The 26403-nt window shown below is 39.3% G+C and overlaps 1 protein-coding gene across 2 annotated transcripts in view; it reads left to right on the top strand.

Annotated features, from left to right (window-relative positions):
* Positions 1–26403, top strand: part of KDM3A (lysine demethylase 3A) — a 55430-nt gene that overhangs the window by 8789 nt on the left and 20238 nt on the right. For both annotated transcript variants that reach the window (XM_025868248.2, XM_025868246.2), the window contains exons 4-14: positions 152–262; positions 3323–3425; positions 4194–4318; positions 4578–4650; positions 4763–4851; positions 11283–11446; positions 13351–13865; positions 19215–19419; positions 22725–22939; positions 25939–26091; positions 26232–26327. In XM_025868248.2, coding sequence (XP_025724033.1) covers positions 152–262; positions 3323–3425; positions 4194–4318; positions 4578–4650; positions 4763–4851; positions 11283–11446; positions 13351–13865; positions 19215–19419; positions 22725–22939; positions 25939–26091; positions 26232–26327 — 1849 coding nt within the window. The remainder of the gene's footprint in view (positions 1–151; positions 263–3322; positions 3426–4193; positions 4319–4577; positions 4651–4762; positions 4852–11282; positions 11447–13350; positions 13866–19214; positions 19420–22724; positions 22940–25938; positions 26092–26231; positions 26328–26403) is intronic.

The following is a 26403-nucleotide window of genomic DNA, read 5'->3' as shown; positions in this document are numbered from 1 at the left end:
TGGTTGCATAAATAGTTGTTATTGAGATACCAGCAGTAAGTAAAAAAACTTAATGGTTTTATCTCTCTGCCTGTGTAGAAAATTGCTAGTCCCCCTATTCAGAATTATGCTGATGGCAATTGTGATGCCAAGACATTTTGTTTTGTTCTAGGTGTATAAGTCTCTGTTGGACAAAGCTGGTTTGGGATCCATAACTTCTGTTCGCTTTCTAGGAGATCAACAAAGAGCATTTCTTTCTAAAGACCTTCTGAAGCCTATACAGGTAAAAGATAAAAACAATATTAAACTCTAAAGGTAGAAATATAAATTTTTTAATATGAGAACTAAAATACTGATTTTGATTGCTCTAATTCTAATAGATAACCTAACACAGAAAAGGACCCATCTCATCAGAAGTTAGTTATTAGACATCATCCTTCAACGTTAACCATTGGGTTGGTGCTGTCCATTTGGGGTTGGAAGGACAGAGGTAGTACAGTTGATGGTATGTGTTTATGTATGGAAACACTAGGTGATACAAAAATAATTTTAAATTTGTATATATATACATGTACATATATCCATACATGGCAGTCATTATTTATGTATTCTATGTGTGGGACGTTGCCTGCTTGCTAGAATATATTTATAACCCCCAAATCAGTACTTAGGCACTTTCATGGTCATTCACAGACGTTGGCAGAGTGGTGAAAAATTCGAGTTACCTGACAAGTCTTCCCAGCTGAAGTCAGATAAAGTGACACATTCTGCCTTCTTGTTTTCTCTCTCGTACTGTAAACTGATGTGCTTTCTGAGGTCTCTTTAGTGCTGAATTTTTGTGCTTTTTTTTTTTTGTTGGTGGTTTCACTATACCAAATGTAGTGCTGAAGTGCTATCTAGTGTTCCTTAGTGCAAGAAGGCCATGATGTGTCTCAGGGAGGAAATACATATGTTAGATAAGTTTCATTCAGCTGTGAGTTACAGTGCTCTTGGCTGTGATTTCCAGATTAATAATGCAGCGGGATAAAATAATGTTGTCTTCCACAGAAACACACTTAAGACATGATTATATATATAGGTTGGTTAATGAAACTGACCAAGAGGCTCATAGGAACCTAACCCTATCTTTCCACTAGGAACAGTGGTTCACTATTCATTTGTGGTGACTTGGTGAAACATAATTATCATGAATAATGAGAATTGAGAGCACATGCATGTTCTTTCCACTTAGCTTGCAAAACTCCCACCCTTCATAACATTTATGCTCTTGGGTCTTGCTTGTATGTGATTATTTTCTTGATGAAAATGTTTGGAGAGTGGGAAAGAACACACAGATTATCTTTAGATTACTCCCTTAGGAGTAATGTTGGTCATATAATAACATTCGTCTTTTAGATGTCATTTATGAAACTTAATCTCCTTTACCCACTTGGATTTGGTGACCTGACATGTTTCTGTGCACTGTACAAAAATTAAAGTCACTTATTTGTTAAAAGGCAGGGCCCATGGTCATTGCCATTGATGTGCCTGTATTGGAAAACCCAAAGCACTGGCTTTCTCTGTAAGTCTCATTTTCAAATCGTGGAAGTAAGTGAAAACAAAGTCCACATTCTGAACCTTCTTTTAATGTTTAAGTAAGTAGAACAAAGAAAGGGTTTTTGCTTAATTTCAGATGCAGGTTAGCTTTGTGATGTCAAGTAGGCATGTTGATATTTTTCCTGCCTTAAAAGGAAGAATGACTTGCTCTTAAGGGCCAAGGAACATACAGGAGGGGCTTTGGATACCTTGCTTTACTTAGTGATAGAGTAGTTTTTACTTCTCAGCATTGTTTTCTGGACAGTTCGGCTTTACATCTTTTGTGTGTCCAAGCTTTTCAGTCAAAGCAGAACTTGTAGAAACAAAGTAGGAACTTTTCTTTCTTGAGATTGGAAAAGCAAGATCTAGATCAGTTAGTTTTTATTTGTTCTCAGTGAGATGTACTGTGGCTATCAGTATGAATATTAATATTAATTGAGGGAGATTATGATGTGTGCTCTTGACTTTTACTGATGATAATAGTGGCCAAAGTTCAGTGCTCGGGGCATTCTCTTATAGATATGATTATATTAGGCTTCTACTGTATGGAACTATGTTGAGGACTGTGATTACTGCAGTAGAATGCTTGCCCTAAATAATGCACAGAGAACCTGAAAATCATTTGGCATATGTAGAAGTTGGATTTGAAACTTAAGGTCTGTTTTTTGGATTGAATTTGACTTGTCTACCTGTGGGTAAGAAAAAAGGCAAAATACCCTGGTCAGCTGTCTGGCATTCAGACTCCCGTAGGCAGAGTAGAATTTTTCTACCTTGTTTTAAGAGCCATTTGTGGCTTTCCCCATTAATGTGCTACTTATCTTTTAGTAGGAATTGGAGCACACATTTACATTATTTTGAAATTGCAGCAGCATGAGGAAAAAAAAAGCCCCCACACATGGCCCATTCTGATAATTAATGTTGAGCTCTTCTGAAGACCCTGGGTTAAGTCCGATGTTATTTGGCTTAAGAAATGCATTTTTCCAGCATGGCCTCTCTGAAAGACTAGTTATTCTTCCCAGTGGGAGAGATGGATGAACTATTTTTGGCTACTATGTATCCATTTCACAGTGTCAGAAAAGCGTGAAGCACTGATATTAGAAGGGCTTCTGTGCTATAAGTTTGTGTTTGGCAGGTTATTCCTATTGACAGTTTCTGTATACGTTTATCATAACTTAGTGTGCATACAAAGCCAAAAGACTATGGAATAGTGCCCAAAATGGAGCTGCTGCCAAGAGTTGAGTGTTTCAAAACTGGCTTGCTGAAAACTTAGGCTGTTCATTCAGATTGTGTCCATCCCCATCCCCCCTTTGCCATTTGTAAACAAGAATGCATTTGGAATTCATTTAGGTTAAATCAGTCTGTGTGAAGTGATTTGTTAAAAACAGTTTCAGTGAATTGACACTACATATCTCTGTGCTTCTATGTGTGTGTGTTTTGCCCCTGGGAATTCCTATGGGTTGACTAGCTTGTTTGTTTCCTTATTATATTTCCCATAGTCAAAGTTGTGTCATGTTTTAAAGTTATGCTTTGAGCCACTCTTAGTATTTGTCATGCTCTTAGGTTGGGGTGACTTCACTTTAGTCTCCCCTATATCTGTGATTATTTGGATTCCTACTATTTGATCTATTAAGTTCATTGGAGTTGCAGTGGTTTGGTGCCATCAAATGGCTAATGACGGTACTTTGACATTAAGCTGGTTGAAATGTGCACTGGAATTTAAACAGCTCTTATTTGTTACCTTAAAATGTAATGCTCTTCCATTTTTCAGGATGTAAACAATCTTCGACTTTCCCTTATGGATAATCAGAATGTCAGTAAAGAATTTCAAGCTTTGATTGTGAAACATTTGGATGAAAGCCATCTTTTACAAGGTATGTAGCTTATTTGTTGGTGACAGTTCATGAGTTGACCAATGATTAGCTTGTAAGAAGGTACATTTAGTCCTCACTCATTCTCTCATGATGAGATTTCTAATTTTTTTAGAGATTTCCTTTTGCTTTCCTCATGCAGCTAGATGATTGAAGGACTTTATTTATTCTGAAGCCTCTGAAATTTGGAAAGCTCGGGGCTTATATGAAAACTAGTAAAGTAAATATTAAAAAAGCTCAGCTGTATTTTGACATGGAATTTGATATGTTTGAAATTTCAGTCTTAAAAAATCGGTGAAACATGAATTTGGTAATCCTGATCCTCCCATATATTACTGAGTTTCCTGGTCAGTTTCACAGTCCTAAGTATTTTAGAAGACTTACCAGTTCTGTTGGGGTTCCTGGATTTGGATCCGCTAAAACTGCACAGGACAGTGAGTTAGGGCTCAGTGAGTTATTTGGTACTACTTGGTCTTACACAAATGCTGGAATAAATATATTGTTTCTTTTTATTCCATTTTCCTATTAATTTACCTAAAAGTTTAAAATAAAAAGCTTAAATTTTCTCCTGGCTTTGCTGAAATGTCATCTTTTCATGTTTATAGCGGTATCTTTTAATGTTTATTTTTGCTTACTGTTTACTGCTTTTGTTTTTGTTTTTGTTTTTTTTGCTTACTGCTTTTTTTAAAAGACTTGAGAAAATATCCTGGATGATGGTATGTTGGGAAATAATGCAAATTGCTCTAAGGATTTTTTTTTTTTTTTTTTCAGGTGACAAAAACCTAGTTGGTTCAGAAGTAAAAATTTATAGCTTGGACCCATCTACTCAGTGGTTTTCTGCAACCATTGTAAATGGAAACCCAGCATCAAAAACTCTGCAAGTCAACTGTGAGGAGGTAAAAGATGATGCTAATTGCATGTAAGATAACTTGACAGAGGAAGATAATTCTAAAAAGGAATTATAGTATCTTATTAGGAGCTAAACAGCTTTATTATCTTTATATTAAAATAATAGAGTAGAAAAGTAAATAGAACTATTGTTTTTAAAAGAAATTACTTGTAAGAAGCTTCTCTGGTATGCTAACAGAGTTAATTTCCGGTATGTTTCTGAGCATTTTTAAGTTTTCTATTATCTTTGTTTTATTTATTTTTAAGATTCCAGCACTGAAAATTGTCGATCCATCACTGATTCATGTTGAAGTTGTGCATGATAACTTTGTGACGTGTGGTAAGATATATTATTTGATTAAAGCCTTTGTTCTCCTTCCTATCTTTCCTCTTTCTCCTTTTCATGTTAAGAGAAACAGGGAAGCCAACCTACCTATTTTTAAATATTTTAGGTAATTCTACAAGAATTGGAGCTGTAAAACGCAAGTCTTCTGAGAATAATGGAAGCCTAGTTTCCAAACAAGCAAAATCTTGCTCTGAGGTAACCTGACTTACGTTTGTCACTTATGTGAAAGTTTCCTTAATTCTAAGGGTGCATGGCCATCTTGTTAGTGGTTATTAAGCTCTCTTCTGTGCTCTTCTGTGCTGTCTTGTCTGCTCTTCTTTGCTAGTTCCGGATCTTGGCCATAATTTCTACACTCAAGCAGATGGAGATAATATAAGTTTCTGGTTAACTATTTTTTTGTGTGTAAAACATGTTTTATTTTTTGATATTTGCTGAAAATTCTCAAGAGATTTGACAATTTCACCCATAAGGAGTGTTTTTGAGGGTAAACTGAGTTATGTGTATCAAGCTGGAAGAAAGCCTGGCATGAGAGGAGGGGAAGAACCTTAGAAATCTGAGTAGGTATTGAAATGGGACTCCCCCTCCTCAGTAATAGGTTTGATTGATAATTTATGATTGGTTAAACAAACATATTAGCTTTTTAAAGGAAGTGGTTGGTTTACCATTACTAATTTCTGCCCAGGACAGTATAGTTTGGTATGAATGCCACTGTGAGTTCAAGTACTGGATTTAATTCTGTTCTGAATTGGTTAGAATTTAGGTCAAGAAACTTAAGGCTGTTTCTCTTTTTAGGTGAGTTGAATCCTTAGGACCTATTACAATACAAATAACTTTTTTACAACTTAGGTATCCGGATGCATTTGTGTTACCGTGACAAAAACACCTTTATGATGCTCTGCTCCAGGCTGGAGTTTACAATTTTAAAATTGACCAAGTTGGTGTTAAGATTGTTGACAGCACTTTAGAAGGAACTTTGGGGTTTGTGGGAGTAAGGCAAGGAGAAATGGTATGGGAGTGGGGCAGAGTCAGTTAATGAACCTAGGGCTCTGGATCAGGGCAGACTGGACTAAAACATCAGCTAAAACCAAAGTAAGCACTGTGCTACACAAATACCTAAGAATCTGACTGGCTAAGATGATTGGCTTTCCTGAGTCTTAAGCCTGTGTATAGGCAACAGGAACTTTGACACTTGACCAAAAACTTTGTAAAGCAAGATATATCTCTCTCTTCCTTCCAAGTCTGTAGGCCTCACCTCAGGTTGTTCAGGAAAGAACGAAGTGGTTATTATTGGAAATTAATATTACTACTTTCATTTTTACCTTAAAGTTTACAAGGGAGAAGTAACGTAGTAGGGACTGTAAAGTGAGGACGTCAAGCAAGTGATTCTTGTATCTTGGAGTTACCTCACAGAGGGTATCTTCAAGTACTCCACAGTATCAGAAGCTGAGAAAGAAACAGAGTAGAATAACAACTTGTTAGGTTTCAACATTGGATAAATTGTTGGCAATCTTGGGTAGAGGTAAGGTAATAAAGGCCAGTTTGGAGACGTTAATTAGGGGTAGCCTGTCATGGAGAATGCATCAGTGTAAATAGTTGGTGAGATGAAAAGGAAAACCACATGATGTGTTGAGGAGGGGGTTAGAGAATAGGAAATGGCATCCTGATGGATCATTGAAGAATCATCCTGGGGTACGGGCAGGACTGGGGTCAGGGAAACTCCCATGGAAGAAGGTGCCAGTTCCTCACAGTGACAAGTTTATCAGTGATGGGACACATAATTGAGCAAGTAAATGTATAGCCTTCAAGGAGGCACGTGTAAATTGTGGTGATACATACGTACATAAGCGATCCTCCCTGCCTGACTCGTACTCTTCAAGGGCAGGGAGCATGTCTTTTTGATCTCTGTCAGCATTTTGTCCAGCTCAGTAGCTTTGTGTGCTACTGAACTGATTATTGGGTACCATACAGGCTATTTTTGAAAAAAGTCTAAACTTTGGCTAGGAGATAAGTTCCCATAACCTATTTGAGCTTAATTTCTGCATCTAAAATGAGAAACTAAATTTGATGTTTTAAAAATGTGTGTTTGAGCTCTTAAACTCTGTACTAGTCAAATTCTCATTCGAAAGGAAATTGGGATGGTCGATTTGGCTGGAGGTGGGTATTGGCATATTTAGAAATTCTTTTTATTATTGTTACTGTGAAGGTTATTCCCCTTTATATTTTACTTATTTGTCAAAAAAAGATTGTCACATTGAAAAAAGTTACTCTCATTTTAAAATTTTTAGTTAACCCAGAAAAACAAAAGAAACATCACTTATAATCCTACTTCTCACAGACTCTCGCTGTTCACGTTTTGGAATCCCTGCCCTCCTCTTGTCTTTTTTTCTAGTTTTTTTCCTGTATAATCATGGAGGCCTTTAAAAAAAAAGACTAAAAACCAAACTGTTTTATAGTCTCCTTGATTCCTTTCTAGTATGTTGTGAATGTTTTTCTCTATCAGTAAATATTCTTTTTTTATCCTGGGTGGTTCTTGTAATCAGGCAAATTTTGGAAACACTGGCTGGGGCTAGATTCAGAGAGCTAGACAGGTTAAAGGAAGAGGGGGGAAAGAAAGTTCATTTAAATATGGGAGTGAAAGGTGAGTACAGTGACATACTTGGCACACATCTCACTGTTAGCACTTCCCAGATATGTTGGACCGGCATGGAGTTTACTTTTAGGGTGGTCTTTGGAAGACAGGTGTTTGGGACTAGGTAGTCAAGACTCCTGATTGCCTTGGTGAATACTTTTGCATAGAATCAACCTGTTTGCCAGTAACGTCTGGTTCCTTGAAGGTCTTCTCTGCCTAGCAGACTATTCCTCAGAGTTAGGACATTGCTTGGTTAATTGAGAGAGTCTGCTGAGTAGTGTGAGCCAGCAGTGTCCTTTTTAGAATACCATCATACACTCAATTATATTATCTCCGTCTGCTGGCAGGGAGGAACTATTGCCATGACTGGTATAGAAGACCTTCAGGGAAAACTCTTCAGGTAAGAAGAAACCTTGACCCTTGTCAAGTCAGAGGCCAGGGCAGCGGTGTGCACGTGAAAATGGGTTTTGGAATTGGAGCCCTATCCCTCTTGAGCTAACCCTTAGAAATTTCTAGAGTGATAATTTCATCCCTAAAAGGAAAAGCATCCTGAGTTATGCTGTTTGTAACACATGGTGACTGTACTGAGAAAATTTTTGTATTTCTCTGCTTTGAGTCCGCTAATCTATGTGCCAGGCACTGTGGCAGAGCACAGCCCTATAAAAAGTGTGCTTCGTTATTCTCGTTTTACAGTTGAGGAAACTGAACTCAGAGAGCTTAAATAATGTGCTAGGAAGCATCAGAGACCAGATTCCAACCAAGGTCTGCCCAGTGCTCTTAACCACTGTGCTGGTGTTACCACTCCTCTCCAAATCTTTTCCTTGGTGTGGTGAGTCACCATTGTAAAAACAGCAGATTCCTACTTCCTTCTCTCTGTCCTTCCATCCATCTTTCCAACGAATATTTAGAATATGAAATACATGCTAGACACATTGGTGAACATTACTGCCTGGCTCTTGAGGGTAACTCATAGGACTAACATAGCTATTTTGAAATAACTGAGTGCTAACAGCATTCATTCATTCATGTATTCCACCAGTCTTACTTGAGCATCTGCTGTGTGCCTTTATAAGGTTTAACGGTGGACACGAGAGTAGGGTCTGCCCAAAGGAGTGTGCAATTCATTGTGAGGAGACTGACAATAAAAAAGTAATTTATAAAGCATAAGTGCAGTATCCTAGTGCGGTGGCAGTTATAAACATAGTAATATGATAAAGAGTAAGGGGGTGCCTTGTGGGGCACTGCTTTGGAAAGAGTAATCAGAGATTCTGAGGAGGTGACAATAGAGCAAATTTTTTTTTTTAAAAATTTATTTGACAGAGAGACAGCTAGAGCGGGAACACAAGCAGGGGGAGTGGGAGAGGGAGAAGCAGGCTCCTGGCTGAGCAGGGAACCTGATGCAGGGCTCGATCCCAGGACCCTGGGATCATGACCTGAGCCAAAAGCAGATGCTTAACAGCTGAGCCACCCAGGCGCCCCAGTAGAGCAGATTTGAAGAGTGAAGGGATAGAACTAGCCAGCCACATGAAAACTATCCAGAGAGGGAATAACAAGTACAAAGGTTCAGGCAAGAAAGAGTTTAGACCATCTGAAGACCAGAAAGGAAGCCGATGTAGTGGAAGCTCTGTGAACAAGTAGAATAACATGAGTGGAGAGGGTTGGCGACCAGACCACATAGAATTCTTGTAGGCAGTGAAGTGCCATGATCTGGTTGGTTGATATATATATGTGTGTGTCAATCTATATGTATATAGATATATATATATATATATATTTTTTTTTTTTAAGCTTTACTTATTTGACAGCACGAGCAGGGCGAGTGGCAGGCAGAGGGAGATGGAGAAGCAGGTTCTCCGCTGAGCAGGGAGCCTGATGAGGGACTCGATACCAGGACCCTAGGATCATGATCTGAGTTAAAGGCAGATGCTTAACCAACTGAGCCACTCAGGTGCCCTGATTTATGTTTTATAAAGATTGCTCTGTGGTAGAATAAATTTGAGTGGGAGGCAGAACATTTAGGCAAAAAATGGAAGTCGGGCCAGTTAAGAGACACCTGATAGTCTAGAGGGGAAATTGGTGGTAGTGGTGGCAGGAAAAGAAGGCTAGATTCCATAAATATTTTTTTATTTTTTTAATATTTATTTGTCAGAGTGAGAGGGAGCACAAGCAGGGGGAGCAGCAGGCTCCCCGCTGAGCAGGGAGTCCGATGCGGGACTTGATCCCAGGATCCTGGGATCATGACCTGAGCTGAAGGCAGATGCTTAACTGACTGCGCCACCCAGGTGTTCCTCCATAAATATTTTAGAAATAGAGGCAGGACTTACTGGTTTATTGATTGGATATAGGAGATGAGATGAAGGGGTTTTTGACTACAGCACAGTGGCTTTCATGCAGAATAAAAATTTATTCAATCAAAATTTCTTAAGTAGGTTACTGTCAGGAAGGTAATTTAAGAAAAGGTATTGTATGTATTAGTGCATCAATTCTAAACAATTCGGAACAAGGAAGGATGATGCTTGGTGAAAGCCTCGAGTAAGCATTTTGAAATGACTTAGCAATTCAACTTTGGGAGGGTAATTGTTTTATAGGTGATTACCAGAATTCTAAAACAGAGTCAAAAAGGACTTTAGGACTAAACTTCTCTAATTACCTCAGCTTAAGGATTAAGAAACTGAGTGCCAGAAAGCTGAAGTTGACCATCCCAAGGATATTCTTAGAATAACCAAAGTCTCCCCCTCAAAAAATTTTTTCTGGGGAACACTAGGTTAATATTTAACCAAAATTGAGTTGACTAAAATAATACACAGTCTGATAGTTTTGTATTTTAAAATAGTTCGAAGGTATGCCAAAACTTTGATAGTGATTAAGTAAATTCTTATTTTTCAGATATTTCTATTTAGTGTACATTAGGCACTCTTTTCAAGGCTGCCAGAGTTAAATGTTTGAGAAAAAGATTCATGAATGGACTACATGTAAATACACTTAGAATTGTGAAGTTTTAAAAACTTGCTAAGTTTTAAGGTCAAGTTCTACCTCGGATTTTAGAAACTAATTCCTAGAAGATGAAGAAACTTTGAAGATTCTTCAAGTGTAGATTTGGTAGTAAGATAAATGTAAAGGTCATTGTGTGTAAAGGTCATTGTGGAATGAAAGAGTTGCAGCTGGGAAGGGCACAGGACTTGAAGTTTAAGTGCGTACAAAGAGGCTGGTGAAAAGGGGGAATGATTGCCCCTTATTTAGCTAGACACTGCCCATGTGGAGTTGAGTTTAATCTTTCCTTCTTTTTCCCTGGTGGGAAGTTTACTTTTGTGGAAAGTGTTAATTGGGAAGGAGTGGGGTCCATTATTTATATTTTTGTGAAGATAAAACTGCCTGAAAAGAGAGGTGTCCCAACTCTGTCCCATAGGCTTGTCATGACTTGATATTTTTTGTAGCTTGGGTGGCCTTCGTGACTTGAAGAGCCATATAAGAGCAAGAACCATGTTCTCAACCTTTATTGGATTATAAAGGCTTCTCTTGGTACCCAGTAGGCACCACTGCCTACAGGAGTCCTAGGTGGTCTGGTCTCCTGCCAGCCAATGCAGTAAGTGTGTGGTAGGCACTCAAGTAATGCTAAACTGAATGTGTGTGAAGCTGCTACCATCTGAAGACCATCGTTGAAAACCCATTTTTGTGCCTTGCATTATTAAAGTAATTGCCACATGGCTGCATTTTCCTGACATAGTGATTCAGAGGTCTGTAAAAGATCAACTGGTGATCTTTTATAGGAAGACTCAAATTTTGTGAAAAGCTGGCATAATTTATTTAATAGCCTTTGGATAGAAGTCCTTAATTTTGTGATTTATCACTTGTTTTACTGTCCTGTTCTCTTTATTTGGAAATGGTATTGTGCTTATTTAGTACTAAACCAAGCAAATAAATTTGAATCTTGCTAGGACTTCATAATTCCCCAACTAGGAACTTTCCTTTTAATATCTGTTGGTTTGGTATCTTTTAGGCCTCCCCCAGTATGTGTCCTGTACAGTCTGTTCCCACAACAGTTTTTAAGGAGATACTGCTTGGCTGTACTGCAGCAACTCCACCTAGTAAGGACCCAAGGCAGCAGAGCACTCCCCAGGCTGCCAACTCTCCACCTAATCTTGGAGCAAAAATTCCTCAAGGGTAAGTAAAGCTGTTAAAGGTGTTCATTTGTAATAGGAGGAAAAATGATTTTAGCCATGGTTCATCGTACGTGAGCTTACCTTTGCTCAGGTGGCAAGAATTAACCTGCATTTGGTGTTTCATAGAGAGAGTGTTAGTATAGCTATGTTTGGTGTAATGACCAGCCATTCATCTCAGGTTGTCCAGGGAGGCTTTTCATTCGAGTTTTCAAATTGGTCACGTGTCTTCAGAGGTAAAAAGGGTGATAGGCATACAGAACAACGTGGAAAACATTTAAAAAAATGAGGGAGATGTGAGAAAAGAGCAACTTTCTTGACTTGATAAAGTGAGCAGAATCCATTGAAATACTATAGACAGTTGTAGAATAAATGTCTGCTTTAAGGAAAAGGGAGCATGTTGGTTGTATGTAGAAGACTGAGGTCAATGGGAGTGTGGAGAACCCGGAAACATGGTGATGGTGGTTCTTATCAGCCCAGATCTCAAATATAGGTGAGAAACTTGGCTGCAGAGAAAATAAGTCATGGAAATGAGGGTGCAGTAGCCGTAGGAGGAATAGGTTGCTAATTTGTAAGTGAAGAAAATGAGTAAGAAATGTGAAGTGTAACCAGAGATTTAAAGTGGCTACCAGGTTACCGAGACAAGACTTTTAAGGGAAGACTCTCTCTTAGAAGGGGTGGTGGCTTGTGCAGGCAATTGATAAAAGCTTAAGATACAGGTCAGAGAGACAGTGGTATAGAAAGGTGGGCTTGGGGCGCCTGGGCGGCTCAGTCGGTTAAGCATCTGCCTTCGGCTCAGGTCATGATCCTGGAGCCCTGGGATCGAGCCCCACATTGGGCTCCCTGCTCAGTGGGGAGTCTGCTTCTCCTTCTGCCCTTCCCCCTGCTCATGCCCCCTCTCCCTTTCTCTCTTTCTCAAATAAATAAATAAAATCTTTAAAAAAAAAAATCGGTTTGGAAGAGTGCTGCAATAAGAGGGGAGAGTGGCTGAGCACATTGGTTCGTTGGGAAGAAAGTAGGCTGTCCGAGATGAGCTTGGAATATGGTCAAAGAGCAGGTAGAAGGAGGAGCAGTTTTCAGAGTAGAAAGAGGGAATAGTAAGAAGTACAGCGTTACCCAAGTCAAATGTGAGTATTTAAATGAAGAAATTCTTGGGGCGCCCTGGCTGGATCAGTCGGTGGGGCATGTGATTCTTGATCTCAGGATTGTTAGTTCAAGCCCCAAGTTGGGCATAGAGCTTACTTAAAAAAGTTGTTTTTTTCTTTTCAAGGATGAAATCCCTTATTAGAGACATGGAAAGAAAAGTTTAATAGGAAAAAAGGACTTTGTGTTTTGCTGGAGAAACAACTTTAGGATGAATTTCAGAGAAACAAAAGTTCTTTAAAGATACCGTGTTTTAGGGTAGAGGATGGGAGGAATACCAGATCATTCTATGAACAAGCAAGTAATCAATTGGCTCTTCAGTTGCTTTGGGTCCTGATCACTAACCAAACAAGAATGGAATTACCCAGTGTCAGGGCTGGTTCCATATTGTTCCATGTAGCCAGACCAGGTTTCGTGCTGCTTGTTGGTTTTGGTTCCATATGATACCCAGTTCATTTTGAAGGAAAGCTAAGGTTCATCATGCTGTAATATATAGAAGTAACTTTTGAAGTAGTGAAGGATTTATAAGAACATCAGATAGGATTTAGGGTTATATTTTCCTGAGTGTTTAAGATGTTTTTGCAGAGCCATTGACTTGATTATTTTTAACTCCAGCTCACAGAAACCTATCCTACGTTCTTTCATAACATAAGCATTTTTTTCTCTTTCATATTGGTTGCCTTAGGGTACCAAACAATTGTTTTTGAAAGGTAGAGGAGAGGTAGAAGAGACCTAGATGCTAGTTTTTCATATTCTTTGTTTCAGATGTCATAAACAGATTTTACCAGAAGAACTTTCTTCCTGTCTCAATACAAAGCCTGAAATACTGAGAACAAAACCAGACGTCTGCAAAGTAGGATTGCTGTCTTCAAAGTTCTCTCAGATTGGAACGGGAGACTTAAAACCCCTTAGTGAACCAAAAGGTAGCTGTACCCAGCTGAAGACCAACACTGATAAGGAAAACAAATTGGAATCTGTTTCTCAATCATCGACTGGCCTTCCTAGGGAGTGCTTACCTACAAAGCCTTCTACAGCAGACCTGGAAATTGCCAGTACTCCTGAACTGCAGAAGCACCTAGAATATGCACCTTCTACATCTGATGTCCTTTCAAATAAGCCAGAAGAGAAAGTAGGTGTCAATAGTAATAGCCCTAATAGTTGTGTGGAAAAGAAGATAGAACCTTCAACTTTAGGATGCCAGTCACAGAATTTGAAGGAATCTTCAGTAAAAGTAGATAATGAAAGCTGTTGTACAAGAAGCAACAATAAAATCCAGAATGGTGAGTGTTTGTACATGTCTTTATTGGTAGAAGAGATGGTAGTGGGTACATGTATATTTTCTTACCTTATGAGAAAATAATATGAAAATGACTCTAGAAGAAGTTCATACAGGGGCACCTGGGTGGCTCAGTTGGTTAAGCAGCCAACTCTTGATTTCGGCACAGGTCATGATCTTGGGGTCCTGGGATTGAGTCCCATGTTGGGCTCCTTGCTCAGTGGGGCGTCTGCTTGAGGATTCTCTCTCCCTCCCTCTCTTCCTCTCCCGGCTTGCACACATTTCCGTGTGTGCACGCACTCTCATAAATAAATAAATCTTAGGGAAAAAAAGGGGGGGGAGAAAAAGTTCATACAGTTGGAAAAGTTCAAAGGAAAAAGTAACATCCCCAAATCTCCTCAGAAATGGTTACTGTTAATATCTTGGTGTACGTAGTGGAGTAGTTCTACGTATATTAGAAGTACAGACAAACTCTTACACAAATGGGTTTATAGCAACAATTTTATCCTGTGAATTAGTGTAGGTGTCTATCAACATTTTAAAGGCTGCAAGGATTCCATTATGTATGCATTTACAGGTGACTTACCTATTAGATGGGTAATTAGGTGGTTCCCAGTTTCTGGTTGTAAGCAAATAATTTTGAAACAAAATCTAAAGTAATCTGATGATTATTTCATCTTCAGCTTATCACTGATTTTTGTGTGATGGGTGGTTCAGTCGGTTAAGCATCCAACTCTTGATTTCAGCCCAGATCATGATCTCAGGGTTGTGAGATCGCTCTCCGTTCAGGCTCTGCACTGGGCATGGAGCCTGCCTGGGATTCTCCCTCTCCTTCTGCCCTTCCCCAGTCCCTTTCCCTCCCCGACTCTAAAAAAAAAAAAAAAAAAAGAAGAGATGATTAATACTTTATGCTCATGCAAGTAGTTCAGAGCTGCAATTTTTTTTTTTTTTTAAAGACAGAATTATACCACCTCTAGATAAAAGGACTTTTGGTTAAAGATTTTAACGACAGACTGAAACACCAGGCAGAGTTTCTTTGCCTAAGGGGAAGTCCTACTGCATTCACAGTTTAAAAACTGTGTACAATCATACCTCATTTTATTGTGTTTTGCTTTATTGCACTTTACAGATACTGCATTTTTTTTTTTTAACAGATTGAAGGTTTGTGATATCCCTGTGTCAAGCAAGTCTCTTGACACCATTTTCCCAACAATATTTGCTCACTTGTAGTCTCTTTGTCACATTTTGGTAATTCTTGTAATATTTCAAACCCTTTCATTATCATTATATTATGGTGATTTGTGGTCAGTGACCTTTATGTTACTGTTGTAATTATTTTGGGGTGCCACAGACCGCACCCATCTAAGATGACAGACTTAGTTGATAAATGTTGCATTGTTCTGACTGCTCCACCAACCAGCCATTTCCTCATCTCTCTCCCTCTCCTCCGGCCTGCGTATTCCCTGAGACACGAAAATACTGAAATTAGGCCAGGTAATAACCCCACAGTGGCTTCTAAGTGTTCACGTGAAAGGAAGAGTTGCACGTCTCTCACTTTGAATCAAAAGCTAGAAATGATCAGGCTTAGTGAGGAAGGCATGTTGAAAGCCGAGATAAAGCTAGGCCTGTCACGCCAGACAGTTAGCCAAGCTGTGAATCCAAAATAAAAATTCTGGAAGGAAATTAAAGAGTACTACTCCAGTGAACACGCGAATGGTAAGAAAGTGGAACAACCTTACTGTTGATACGGAGGCAGTTTTAGCAGTCTGGATGGCAGAGCAAACCAGCTCCAACATCCTTAAGCCAAAGCCTAGCCCAGAGCAAGGCCATTACTTTCTTCAATTCTATGAAGGCTGAGAGGTGTGAGGAAGCTGCAGAAAAGCTTAAAACTATCAGAGGTCGGTTCGTGAGGCTTAAGGAAAGAAGCACCTCCGTAACATAAAAGCACAAGGTGAAGCAGTGAATGATGGAGAAGCTGCAGCAAGTTAGCCAAAGATCTAGCTCAGCTCATTCACGAAGGTGGCTACACTACACGACAGACCGGAGGAAGATGGCAGCTCAGACTTTCATAGTGAGGGAGGAGGGGTCAGTGCCTGGCCTCAGAGCTTCAAAGAACAGGCTGATTCTGTTGCTAATGCAGCCAGTGACCTTAAGGTGAAGCAGTGCTCATGTACCATTCTGAAAACCATAAGGCCCTTAGGTTATGCTAAATCCACACTGCCTGTGCTCCAGAAATAAAACAACAAAGCCTGGATGATAGCACATTTGCTTACAACATGGTTTACTGACTATTTTAAGCCCACTGTTGAGGCCTACTGCTCAGAAAAAAAAATGCCTTTCAAAATATTACTGCTCACTGACAATGTACCTCTCCACCCAAGAACTCTGATGGAGATATCCAAGATTAATGTTTTCATGTCAGCTAACATCACCCATTCTGCAGCCCATGGATCAAGGAATAATTTTGACTTTCAAATCTTCTACATTTTGTAAGACTATAGCTACCATAGACAAATGTTTTTTCAATGGATCCAGGCTCTTGCACACTTAATAGATTGTGGTATAGTACAACATTTACATGCACTGGGAAACCAAAGCATGCATTTGATTTGCTTTACTGTGATACTCGCTTTATTGAGGTGGTCTGGAACCACACACCTGCTGTGTCCCCAACATAGGCCTGTACTCTAGAGAAAATGCTACATTGTATTTCATACTGCTTCTGTTAAGTTTGAGGATGCATTCCACTGATGGTAGTTACCACAAGTTCTCCTGTTAGAATTAGTAGAACTAAATGGCTTCGGTATGTCAAAAGGTTCAGAGCTATTACAGTTTAAAAATACCTTTGATAATTGTCAGCTGTGTGGGAAAATTAGCATGGATTTTGATAGCTTTTAAAAAACTTAATACAAAACACTGTGCACTTTGATAAGTAGGAAACGAAATGTATGCACAATTTAGCTTTTATCTCAGGCTCTGAAGCTAGAGAGAAAATGGATGGATTTGACTGTTGGTCTTTGGATGCAGAGTTAAAGGAGTAGGAAAACCTGTCTTTGCCTAGTAATACTTCTAGCCCAGCTTCTACATTCTTGGGCTTAAGTTGATAGGGCTGTTGATTTGCATAAAATTAATTGCTAAGATTATACTGTTTCTTCTTGAATTATATAACTCCCCAAAGAAAGTGAATATTCATAACCATATTTCTGTTCTATTTTTTTATTCTTCTTGAGTCATCAGGCCTTACATTCAGATAGTTTTTGGAGGCAAATTAATGTTGCGTAAAGAAACAATAAAAATTCTATATCGATAAGCACATTATAGGTCTATAAATGAGTTATGGAGTCTCGCTTTGTCTCTTTATGTGTTGTACAACTGTATACCAGCTAAAGTGATTTTTAGAGAAATAAAAAACCTAATTAAATATCCTCGTGCATGTTGTCTACTGGGACATCTGGTTGAAGAGCAAGAGAGTGTGATCAGGATCTCTGCGCTGTGACCACTGGTACTGCTTGTGGGTGTGGAAAGACTCGACTGGAAGCTATTTTGTCCCCTGCATCCTTCTCCAGTTTGGGGCTAGAAAACAAAAGCAGGCTGAGTCGAAGAACAGCTGTCTTTTTTCTGTTAGGTAAATGTGTGATTCCTTAGAAGTTGGCATATCTTTTTTCTCTTGGCTCTCCTCCAAATTTGTGAGAATCATTGACTGGGTCAACTATTGCTCTCCTTGCTAAAGAGCTAGACTTAGGTAGTTCAACTTGCTTATTTATAGGTATTTCCTCTTGTAAGTGAGGGCAGAACAGATAACCTTTGGACCCTTTGCCCATGGTCTGTGAAAACCTGGTCCAACCTAGAAGGTGATGTCTATTTCAGTATCTGAGTGATTAAAATTACATCCTTGAACTATTGATCACTTTATTTTCTGTTCTTACTGTATCTTTTCTTTCACTATAACTGAATAAAGAATGCTTAAGGGATCACGGCCTGAGAGTCAGCATCCGTTTAGCATTTTGTAGTGTGCTCTGGCTGTACTTTGAGAGGTTAAGATGGGATGTCTCGGTGGCTCAGTCAAGGATTTGCCTTCGGCTCAGGTCATGATCCCAGGGTCCTGGGATCAAGTCCCGCATCGAGCTCCCTGCTCAGTGGGGAGCCTGCTTCTCCCTCTGCCTGCTGCCTCCCCTGCTCGTGCTCTCTCACTCTCTCTTTCTCTCTGACAAATAAATAAATCTTTAAAAAAATAGAGGTAAGATTAGAATATTGCTAAGGTCATTATTAAAGATACTTAGTTTATTTAAAGCCTTCTTTGCTTTGAGATCTTTCACTTTCCTCCACAACTACTAACCTATCCCAGCTGTCTCTCAACTGGTTCCCCAAAAGTTGTTTCTTGGGTTTTGTTTTTGTTTTTTGTTTGTTTGCCAAAGAATTTACATCCTTGCTCCCTTGGACTCCGAGGGAAGGTCTTTTCTGTTGATTTCATATGAAATACTCCTCAAGGCTCTTGACATTATAAATAAATAAATTTTAAAAATCTATAAATAGATTCATTTCTGTGTTATTTGGGTTGATGCAGTTGATGCAAAGATCACTCTTTCCTGTCAGATCTCTACTTTTTCTCACCTTTTTCTTTAGAAACTGTGTTAACATTTCCTTTGAAGTTCTCCTGCCCATTACATGTTAAGACTTAAAAATGCCTTTACTTAAAATCGTAATCCTATCTTTAGTCACTCCCTTCATCCTGAATGGAACATATGTGTGAAGGAAATTGAAGAAGTATCAAGGGTCAAGTGACACTTCTTGGAAGCATTTTAGAAGATAGTTCTTATTTTATAGACCCAGGGGCCTGTGTGGGAAAACTATTTGGCTGTTACTATATTTAGAATGGTTAGCTTTTGCACAGTGCTCTAGAAAACACACTTTGTGTGCTTTGAAACAGTCTTTGAAAAGTGACAGAATTGACTTGCACACAGATCTCTGTTGAGGTGAACCTATCTCTGGGCATTGTTAATGTTGCAATGGGTTTAAGTATCTGATTTGGAAGAGTCTTCCTAAAATATTTTTCTTATCTAGGGTTGTGAATAGAAGTACACACTACCTCGGAATTATGAGTCTAGTTGTTGAATTTGGGGTTTTAAGTTGCCTTGCCCAATGGATTTACCAAATGAGAATTATTCTATAAAGCTAGTAAAGCTTTCCAGTTCTGATGGTGGTTTTATGTTAAGCCAGTTTTAGAAATTACAGTTGAATCAGTATTTAAGGAGTTCTCCTTTTGGGAAAGCTGGCCTTTGGAAAAGAATTCAGTCAAATGTTGGGGTGACTTAAAAATTTGAGGTCTCATTTCTTTAATCTTCTGTTTTCCTAGCCCCCTCCCGGAAGTCGGTTTTGACAGACCCAGCCAAGCTCAGGAAGCTACAGCAGAGTGGTGAGGCCTTTGTGCAGGATGACTCCTGTGTCAACATCGTCGCCCAGCTGCCCAAGTGCAGGGAGTGTCGCTTGGACAGCCTCCGCAAGGATAAGGAGCAGCAGAAAGACTCGCCTGTGTTTTGTCGCTTCTTTCACTTCAGGAGGTGAGGCATTTGGGGAAAAGCTCAGGTAATCTGGGCCCCATAGCATACTTTTTCCCCCTCCTCCTCTATCAACAGTAATTCTAGAACTACAGAGGGTGAGGATTGCATTTTTAATCTCTGGCTTTGAATGTCTAGATCTTATCCCATGTTATTTCCTTCTCAATCTTTCTTTCAGTTTGTTTTTAAAGGAGAGAAGCCTAAACATACAACCTTCTCTTCTTAAAACTAATAAACATTATAGAAAAATGTTGAAATTTCTAAAAAAAACCCACCCCCTACAAATAAACACTGTTAACTTGTCAGTGCATTTTAGTTTTTGTATGGTCATAAAATATATTCAAGCATACCTATTTGGGTATATAGTATATACTGTATTGAATCTTCTCAATACCTAGTAGGAATCCCTTGGTCGTGGTAGCTTTTTTCTGCAAAAACTTTGAATAGCTAGGTAGGAACCCATAATAGTATTTGAAAGTTCACTTAACCAATTTTCTTACTGGTGTTAGGATTATTTTGTGGGGTTTGTCACTAAAAATAATACACAATCATCCTGTCCCCATCTCTCATTGTTTACTTTGGAAGGATTACTGGAAGTGGCATTACCAGGTCAGAAGCCTTGTGTGTTTTAGGCTTTGATACATATGTTCTGCCAAATTGCCCTACAGGAAGGTTGCACCTGTGGCAGGCCCCCTCGGGCAGCGTTTAAGCATTCCTGTCTCTGTGTACTTTTGCCAGCAGGAAGAGGCATATGTTTTTTAAAAAAATCTTTCCTAATTTTATAGGCATAAACTTTCATTTTTATACTGTATTTTGTTAAGTCAAATTTTCTCAATTCTTCTATTCTTAGTGAAGAAAAAAGCTGTTTCTTTTTCGTTGTCATCTACTTTTTGATAAATAAATGAGCAGTGTTATTCTGGATATAGGTTAACTTTAAGTATGTTTCACTTTCTCAGAAATGTAGATACTTTCAGGCTCGACTAGTCCTAATCATAAACACAAATGTTGACCTGAATTTCTTCCTATTCACCTCCACCCCTTTAGTTTTATCAAGATTAAAGAGTGCTGAAGAACTGAATTAGCTGCACAGGTATTTTAGGTCGTTGATTATATCAGTTCTGGTAACTTTTAGATTTGGGCTTATTTTAATGAACTCTATAGAGTCTTTTAGATGGTAGCTTGCCCCATTCGTTCCTGAGTAAATTGCAAATGTACCATGATGAAGTGTGTGGCTAGTATTTAGAACTGTAATAATTGCTAGCATGTTAGTGTATTTTATTAACATATTTTGAATAACACGTGGCCCAGAATAACTTCTTAATAAAGGTTAGTTCCACTTCCTCTCCGGAGAATTTTTTACACAGGTAAGTGTGTTAAGATGCATATGCCATGGGTTCTGACATATATTTTGAAGAGAGCACAAAATGTTACGCTTTGTACAGATCTATGTATTCCTATTACACACTTAGTCTCATTATGGTTCCTTTGCTCTGAAACGTATAAGCAGACTGGAGGGGAGAGATTGATTTTGGTTTTAAGTGGCAGAGGCCTTTTAAGGAGGAGACATTTAGTTTTTTCTTTTGAATATTACCAGACCTTTTTTTTAAACCACTATTTTGTAACCATCTAGAAATCACTGATTTTATGACTTCACTGTTTTCCCATTTTTGACCTCTTTGAAGGGGAAAGCGCCGTTGCTTAATGTTGCATAGTAGAAGCCAGTCTAGTGGAAATTAGAACAAATTCACTTCTTGGGTAAAAAGAATGTCATAATTTAGGGGCGCCTGGGTGTCTCAGTCATTAAGTGTCTGCCTTTGGCTCAGGTCATAATCCCAGGGTTCTGGGATCGAGCCCCGCATCAGGCTCCCTGCTCCGCAGGAGGCCTGCTTCTCCCTCTCCCACTCTTCCTGCTTGTGTTCCCTCTCTCGCTGTGTCTCTCTCTGTCAAATAAATAAATAAAATCTTTAAAAAAAAATGTAATAATTTAAAGAATAGAGCCTTTTTTCCCCCCCTGATGTTTAAAGAGAAGATTAAGGCTGTCATTAGCCTCCTCCCCAAATTTGTTTCTTAATTACATTCTCCTGCAGATAAAATAGGAGGGTTAGGGTCTCAGTGCTAAAGCCCAATTGCCAAAGCCTATTTGCCATCTCCCCCTTTGAAATAGCTTTCAAATTCATTTTTTAATATTGAAACTGTCTCTTAATTTGGGCTGTTGATTAAAAATTTGCATCTCTCCTTTGGACCACTTGAAATTAATTCACATCTGTTAAGCAACATCCAGTGTCCTTCCAGTTCATTCTACACTCTTCTGGACAAATGGTTTTTCTAAAATACAACTTTAGGTGTGTCTCACGGGCTCGAAGACTTGGTAGCTGGCCAGTGACCAATGGAGAAATCAAGATCCCTGCATTTTTCTTTCTTTTGTATGAAATACCGTTTCCTTGACATGCTTCTCTTAGCTAATGTCTACCTTTTCTGGTAAGGCCAGTCTTAATCACTGTCACTACCATGAAGTCTTACTATTAGTCCTACAAAACTCATAGTACTTCCTCCTCGGGCTCCTATAAGATTTAATGATTGTTACGATATCCTACCTACTTCACTGTGTATTTTATGTCTACTTCTGTGTCTCCAACTAGATTGACATGTCATTTCGAATGAATTTTGAAAAAATTCAAAACTAATATGTAGCTTAGGAAAAACAGGTGTCAAAGATATTGAAAGAGAATCTTGAGAAAGTATTCTGCCTTTTTGCTCCACTTCAGGTACTTAGGTCCGTCTTAAACTGCCTCTCATTCCAGATGCTTACACAGTAATTTGCAGCTAGGATTCATATGGGTGCTGAATTCCTCATGGATCTTTGTGGTCATGGCTTCAGGGACTGTCTAGGGTTAGCCTTCCTTTGCTGAGCATTATTCTTGAAGGAGTGGTTGTATTCAAATCTGATCAGATTATCTCTCACCTTCTGTTGTTTTCCGTTTTCTTCTGTGGTGACTTGTGATTGTCCTTGCTGTTAAGTCCCAAGTCTGGAAGGTTCAACAGCTGCCCCTGGAGGCAGTATGATTAGATCTTGGTTGAAGTGCAAAACACCTCTCCCCTGCCTCCCTCCCCATGTCCTCCGAGGGAAAACTTGGAAATTTTAAATCTTTTAAATGTTTTCACTGACCTTGCCAAGTAACAATTGGCTATATTAGCCATGGAGATTATAGAAAACTGGGAAGGAATTCGTTGATCTTAAATAGAAACTACAAGATGTAAATCCAATTTTGTGTGTGTGTGTAACACACTTTTTCCTCCACTTCCTCTAGGTTACAGTTCAACAAACATGGTGTGTTGCGGGTAGAAGGCTTCTTAACACCAAACAAGTACGACAGTGAAGCAATTGGCTTATGGTTGCCCTTAACCAAAAACGTTGTGGGGACTGATTTGGACACTGCGAAGTATATCCTGGCCAACATTGGAGACCACTTCTGTCAAATGGTGATTTCTGAAAAGGAAGCTATGTCAACTATTGAGCCACACAGTAAGAGCATCTCTTAGGGGGTAGGATTTTTGAGTCCAACTTGATTTTGTTCCTAAATGACACCTAAGTTCTAATTGCATGGGTTTCATTGTCACCCAGAAGTTTGCATGACTTTGGTATAATGAAGTTGCATTTTCCCTTTTATAACTGCCTGTTGGTTTCATCAAAGTCAGTCACCTATCTCTGGGGTTAATTTTGGGGCAGGTATCAAAGGAGTGAAACTCCTTTTTTGTTAAGAAAGGTGAAGGTGAGGTAGTGGTAGAATTTGCACAGCCTTTATCAGCAGTATGGGCTCATCAAAAGGGGATGATGCCTCAGGTTGGGTTATTTTTTAAGAAAAAGGTTCATAATCAGGAATGCGTTTCAAAAATAAGAACGGACAGGCTCTGTTCTATACCTACTAAATCAGAATCTGGGGGGCTGGGTCCCAGGCATGAGAATGGGAATAAGCTCAAGTGAAAAGGATTCTGTTAGAGTCAAGGTTTTAACAGGATACTTGGAGGTTCCAGCTGGGTGAATGCTGATGTCTTCTCCTCTCTTAAGAGCATTCTAACACTGATCTGGCAGCCCAGTAAACCACAGGGATCACTGTGAGTGACACATGAGAACTGTATGATATCTGGGAGAACAGCACACTTCTGTTTTGTATGCCTCTGTAAAAGTGAGGTATGCAGCCAGAAGCTCCCAGGAGCAGCTGTTTTTAAAGTCTCATGCTTTCTTCCATCATTTTATCTTTCCCAAATGTTTGAAACTTAAAAGTGAAGTCTTTCATTTCTCGTAGATATCTTTTCAGACTTTGCATAACCAAGTATGTTTCAATACAAGCATCCACACATAGCAGTCTTGAGAAATTTGGTTGTAGGTACCAGAAACTAATTGAAACTAGCTTCACAAAAATAATTTATTGGATAGGTATGGATACTGTTAAATTTCCACGTCCATGGAATGGGAACTGAGGCATTCTGAGGAGCAGGAATTCAGAGGTAGAAAGAGAATGGGATCGTGAGCTCTGGGGCCAGCCAAAGTCACGAGCCAGAGTACTCGGCCAAAGTAAATCACTGTAGAATCACTCCATTCTTTTGGAGTAGTAGAGACTTACAAATCAAGGATCTTATTGAAGTTGTTTTTCTGTAATCTTCTATTAGGATGAGTGGCATTGGTTTCTAATTTTAGTAGAGATAAAGAGTTTCTTAATTATATACATTTAAGTAAAAGTAGTGAGGTTAAAGAAAAATTCTTAAGTAACTGATCTAGAGGTTACTTAGGTAGGTATATAAATGACTGGAATGTAGAAACACTTCTTTGGAATATATTAGTAACTTCACTCCTGAATTAGCAGGACTTGTTAAAAGCAGCTGATGTTTTTTTCTTTGCTCAAGAGAAGTCGTCTGAATAATGGTACAGAAAAAGGTACAGATAGCTGTCATTTAAGAGTATAATTAATAAACTCTGTCCTTGAGGGTTTAAATAGGATTACCTTTTCCTCCTTGCTTTTTTGATTGTCCTCTTCCTCTCTTTCCTCTGCGACAAGCTGGTCGGTTGAAGAGAGGAACTCACTGTGAATGGTATTGACAGATGCACCATAAGATGTTCCTAAAGGGCTTACCCTCTGATCCTAAGATTAGGAAGCAGGTGTCAACCTTTATACATTTGTCCTGTCTTTTCAATGACAAATAATCATTAAATGGGTGGCTGAGAGATCTAAATACTAGTCTCTAATGAAATAGTCTAAACCAAGTGACCGAGGAGAAGTTCATAAAACCTCATTAGTAAAATGCCTAAAGCTCTGTGTATTGTGGGCTGAGCTGTTACATTATAATGAAATGGTAGAAGTTCATTTAGCAGCTGGATTAATTTGGTAAAAACTGAAGTTGATCATTTGTGTTTTGGTCAGTTGAAGAAAGAATGAATAAACCACAGATTGGGTTAGGAAAAAGGTGTTTTCCATAAAACAAGAATGTGACAGTATTGATCCAGTCTTGTTCAAGAGAGACAGACAGACAGAAAAGAGCTTTCTGGTTAACAAACATTGGGCTTTTCTGTGACCCAGGAAAATGTCCTCCCTTTGCACATACTCCTTGAAGCTTTCTGATACTGATTTGGCATTCCCCCATACTGGGGGAAGGGGTATGATGTCTTACCCAGTCCTGCAAGGCCCCTCCGTCTAGTTATCAGGGCTTGGCCACTGCTACAGAAGATACCATTTTGTAGAATCTTGGATTATGCCTCAACCTATTGGTTATTTGGTTAGTGTGAGTCAGTCCTGGATGCCTGCATCACTACTGACACACAAAAAAAATCAAGTTTCTGACTCTGGCCCATGAAGAAACCAACTTTGTACTATTAAGTTAATGTGCTGCTCCCTCCAGGTTCCCTAACCCCCTGGAGTTTTTCATAGGCTGTGTGTGAGTGGATTCAGGGCCTGTGTGAATAATCTGACAATCTATGTTGGCTTTGTATATCTGAGTCATTTTTTTTCCTTTGGAGAAAGCGTGGTCCGTGCTCTCTTCAGATTCTGAAAAGGGCTCATGATCTAAAAGGTGAAAGAACCACTGCTGTGTTGTAATACCTGTGTCTGAACTGCAGCTTCTGTAATCACTGCTGTTTTCTTCAGTGATTTATTCTGCAGTACTTAGTATGTACCAGCACTGTGCAGAGTGGGTGGGGACTAGGTACAGCCCTTCAAGCAGGGATTCTGCTTGTACAGAGCTTCGTTTCCTAGGGAGAGGTAAAACCACACCTGACTGCATACAGTGTGAAGAAGCCTGAGTCCGAAGTACAAATACAAGTTGATGAGAGTACTGAAGGAATCCAGGAGAGCTTCATGGTGGAGGTGGAGAGGTTGCGGGGGAGGCATTTGAGATGGTCTTTGAAGGCTGAACAGAGTTGATGGGAACTCCAGGAAGAGGGAGGAATGACATCAGTTTCCCTCCCCTTTCATGTTTTATTTCAAAAACCCTCTCCTCCCCCAAGACTAAGTGATTTATTGATTTTTGTAGGACAGGTTGCTTGGAAGCGAGCTGTCAAAGGTGTTCGGGAAATGTGTGATGTGTGTGACACCACCATCTTCAACCTGCACTGGGTGTGTCCTAGGTGTGGGTTTGGAGTGTGTGTGGATTGCTACCGGATGAAGAGGAAGAATTGCCAACAAGGTGAGAAATGACTTGATTCTCCTCCAAGCCCCCCTGACACTCTTAAATTAAGCTTTTTATTGATTTGTGGTAAATGGATTTCTGAAATATTTGGGGCCAGAGTCCATGAGGAGCAGTTACTATAAATCATTTATTTGCAGGTGCTTCCTACAAGACTTTCTCTTGGCTGAGATGTGTAAAGAGTCAGATACATGAACCAGAGAACCTAATGCCTACACAGATCATTCCTGGGAAAGGTATTTCATGTGGTGCATTGATTTTCTTTCCCCCTTGTTTTGGTTAGCTCATAGGGGTTGGTCATTTGGTTTTGTA

This window comes from Callorhinus ursinus, unplaced genomic scaffold, assembly GCF_003265705.2.
Source record: "Callorhinus ursinus isolate GAN/ISIS: 27379988/994484 unplaced genomic scaffold, GSC_fseal_2.0 scaffold10, whole genome shotgun sequence".
In the NCBI taxonomy this organism is placed as follows: domain Eukaryota; kingdom Metazoa; phylum Chordata; class Mammalia; order Carnivora; family Otariidae; genus Callorhinus; species Callorhinus ursinus.
Note: the sequence above shows the minus strand (reverse complement) of the source record. Positions and strands in the feature narration are given on the sequence as shown.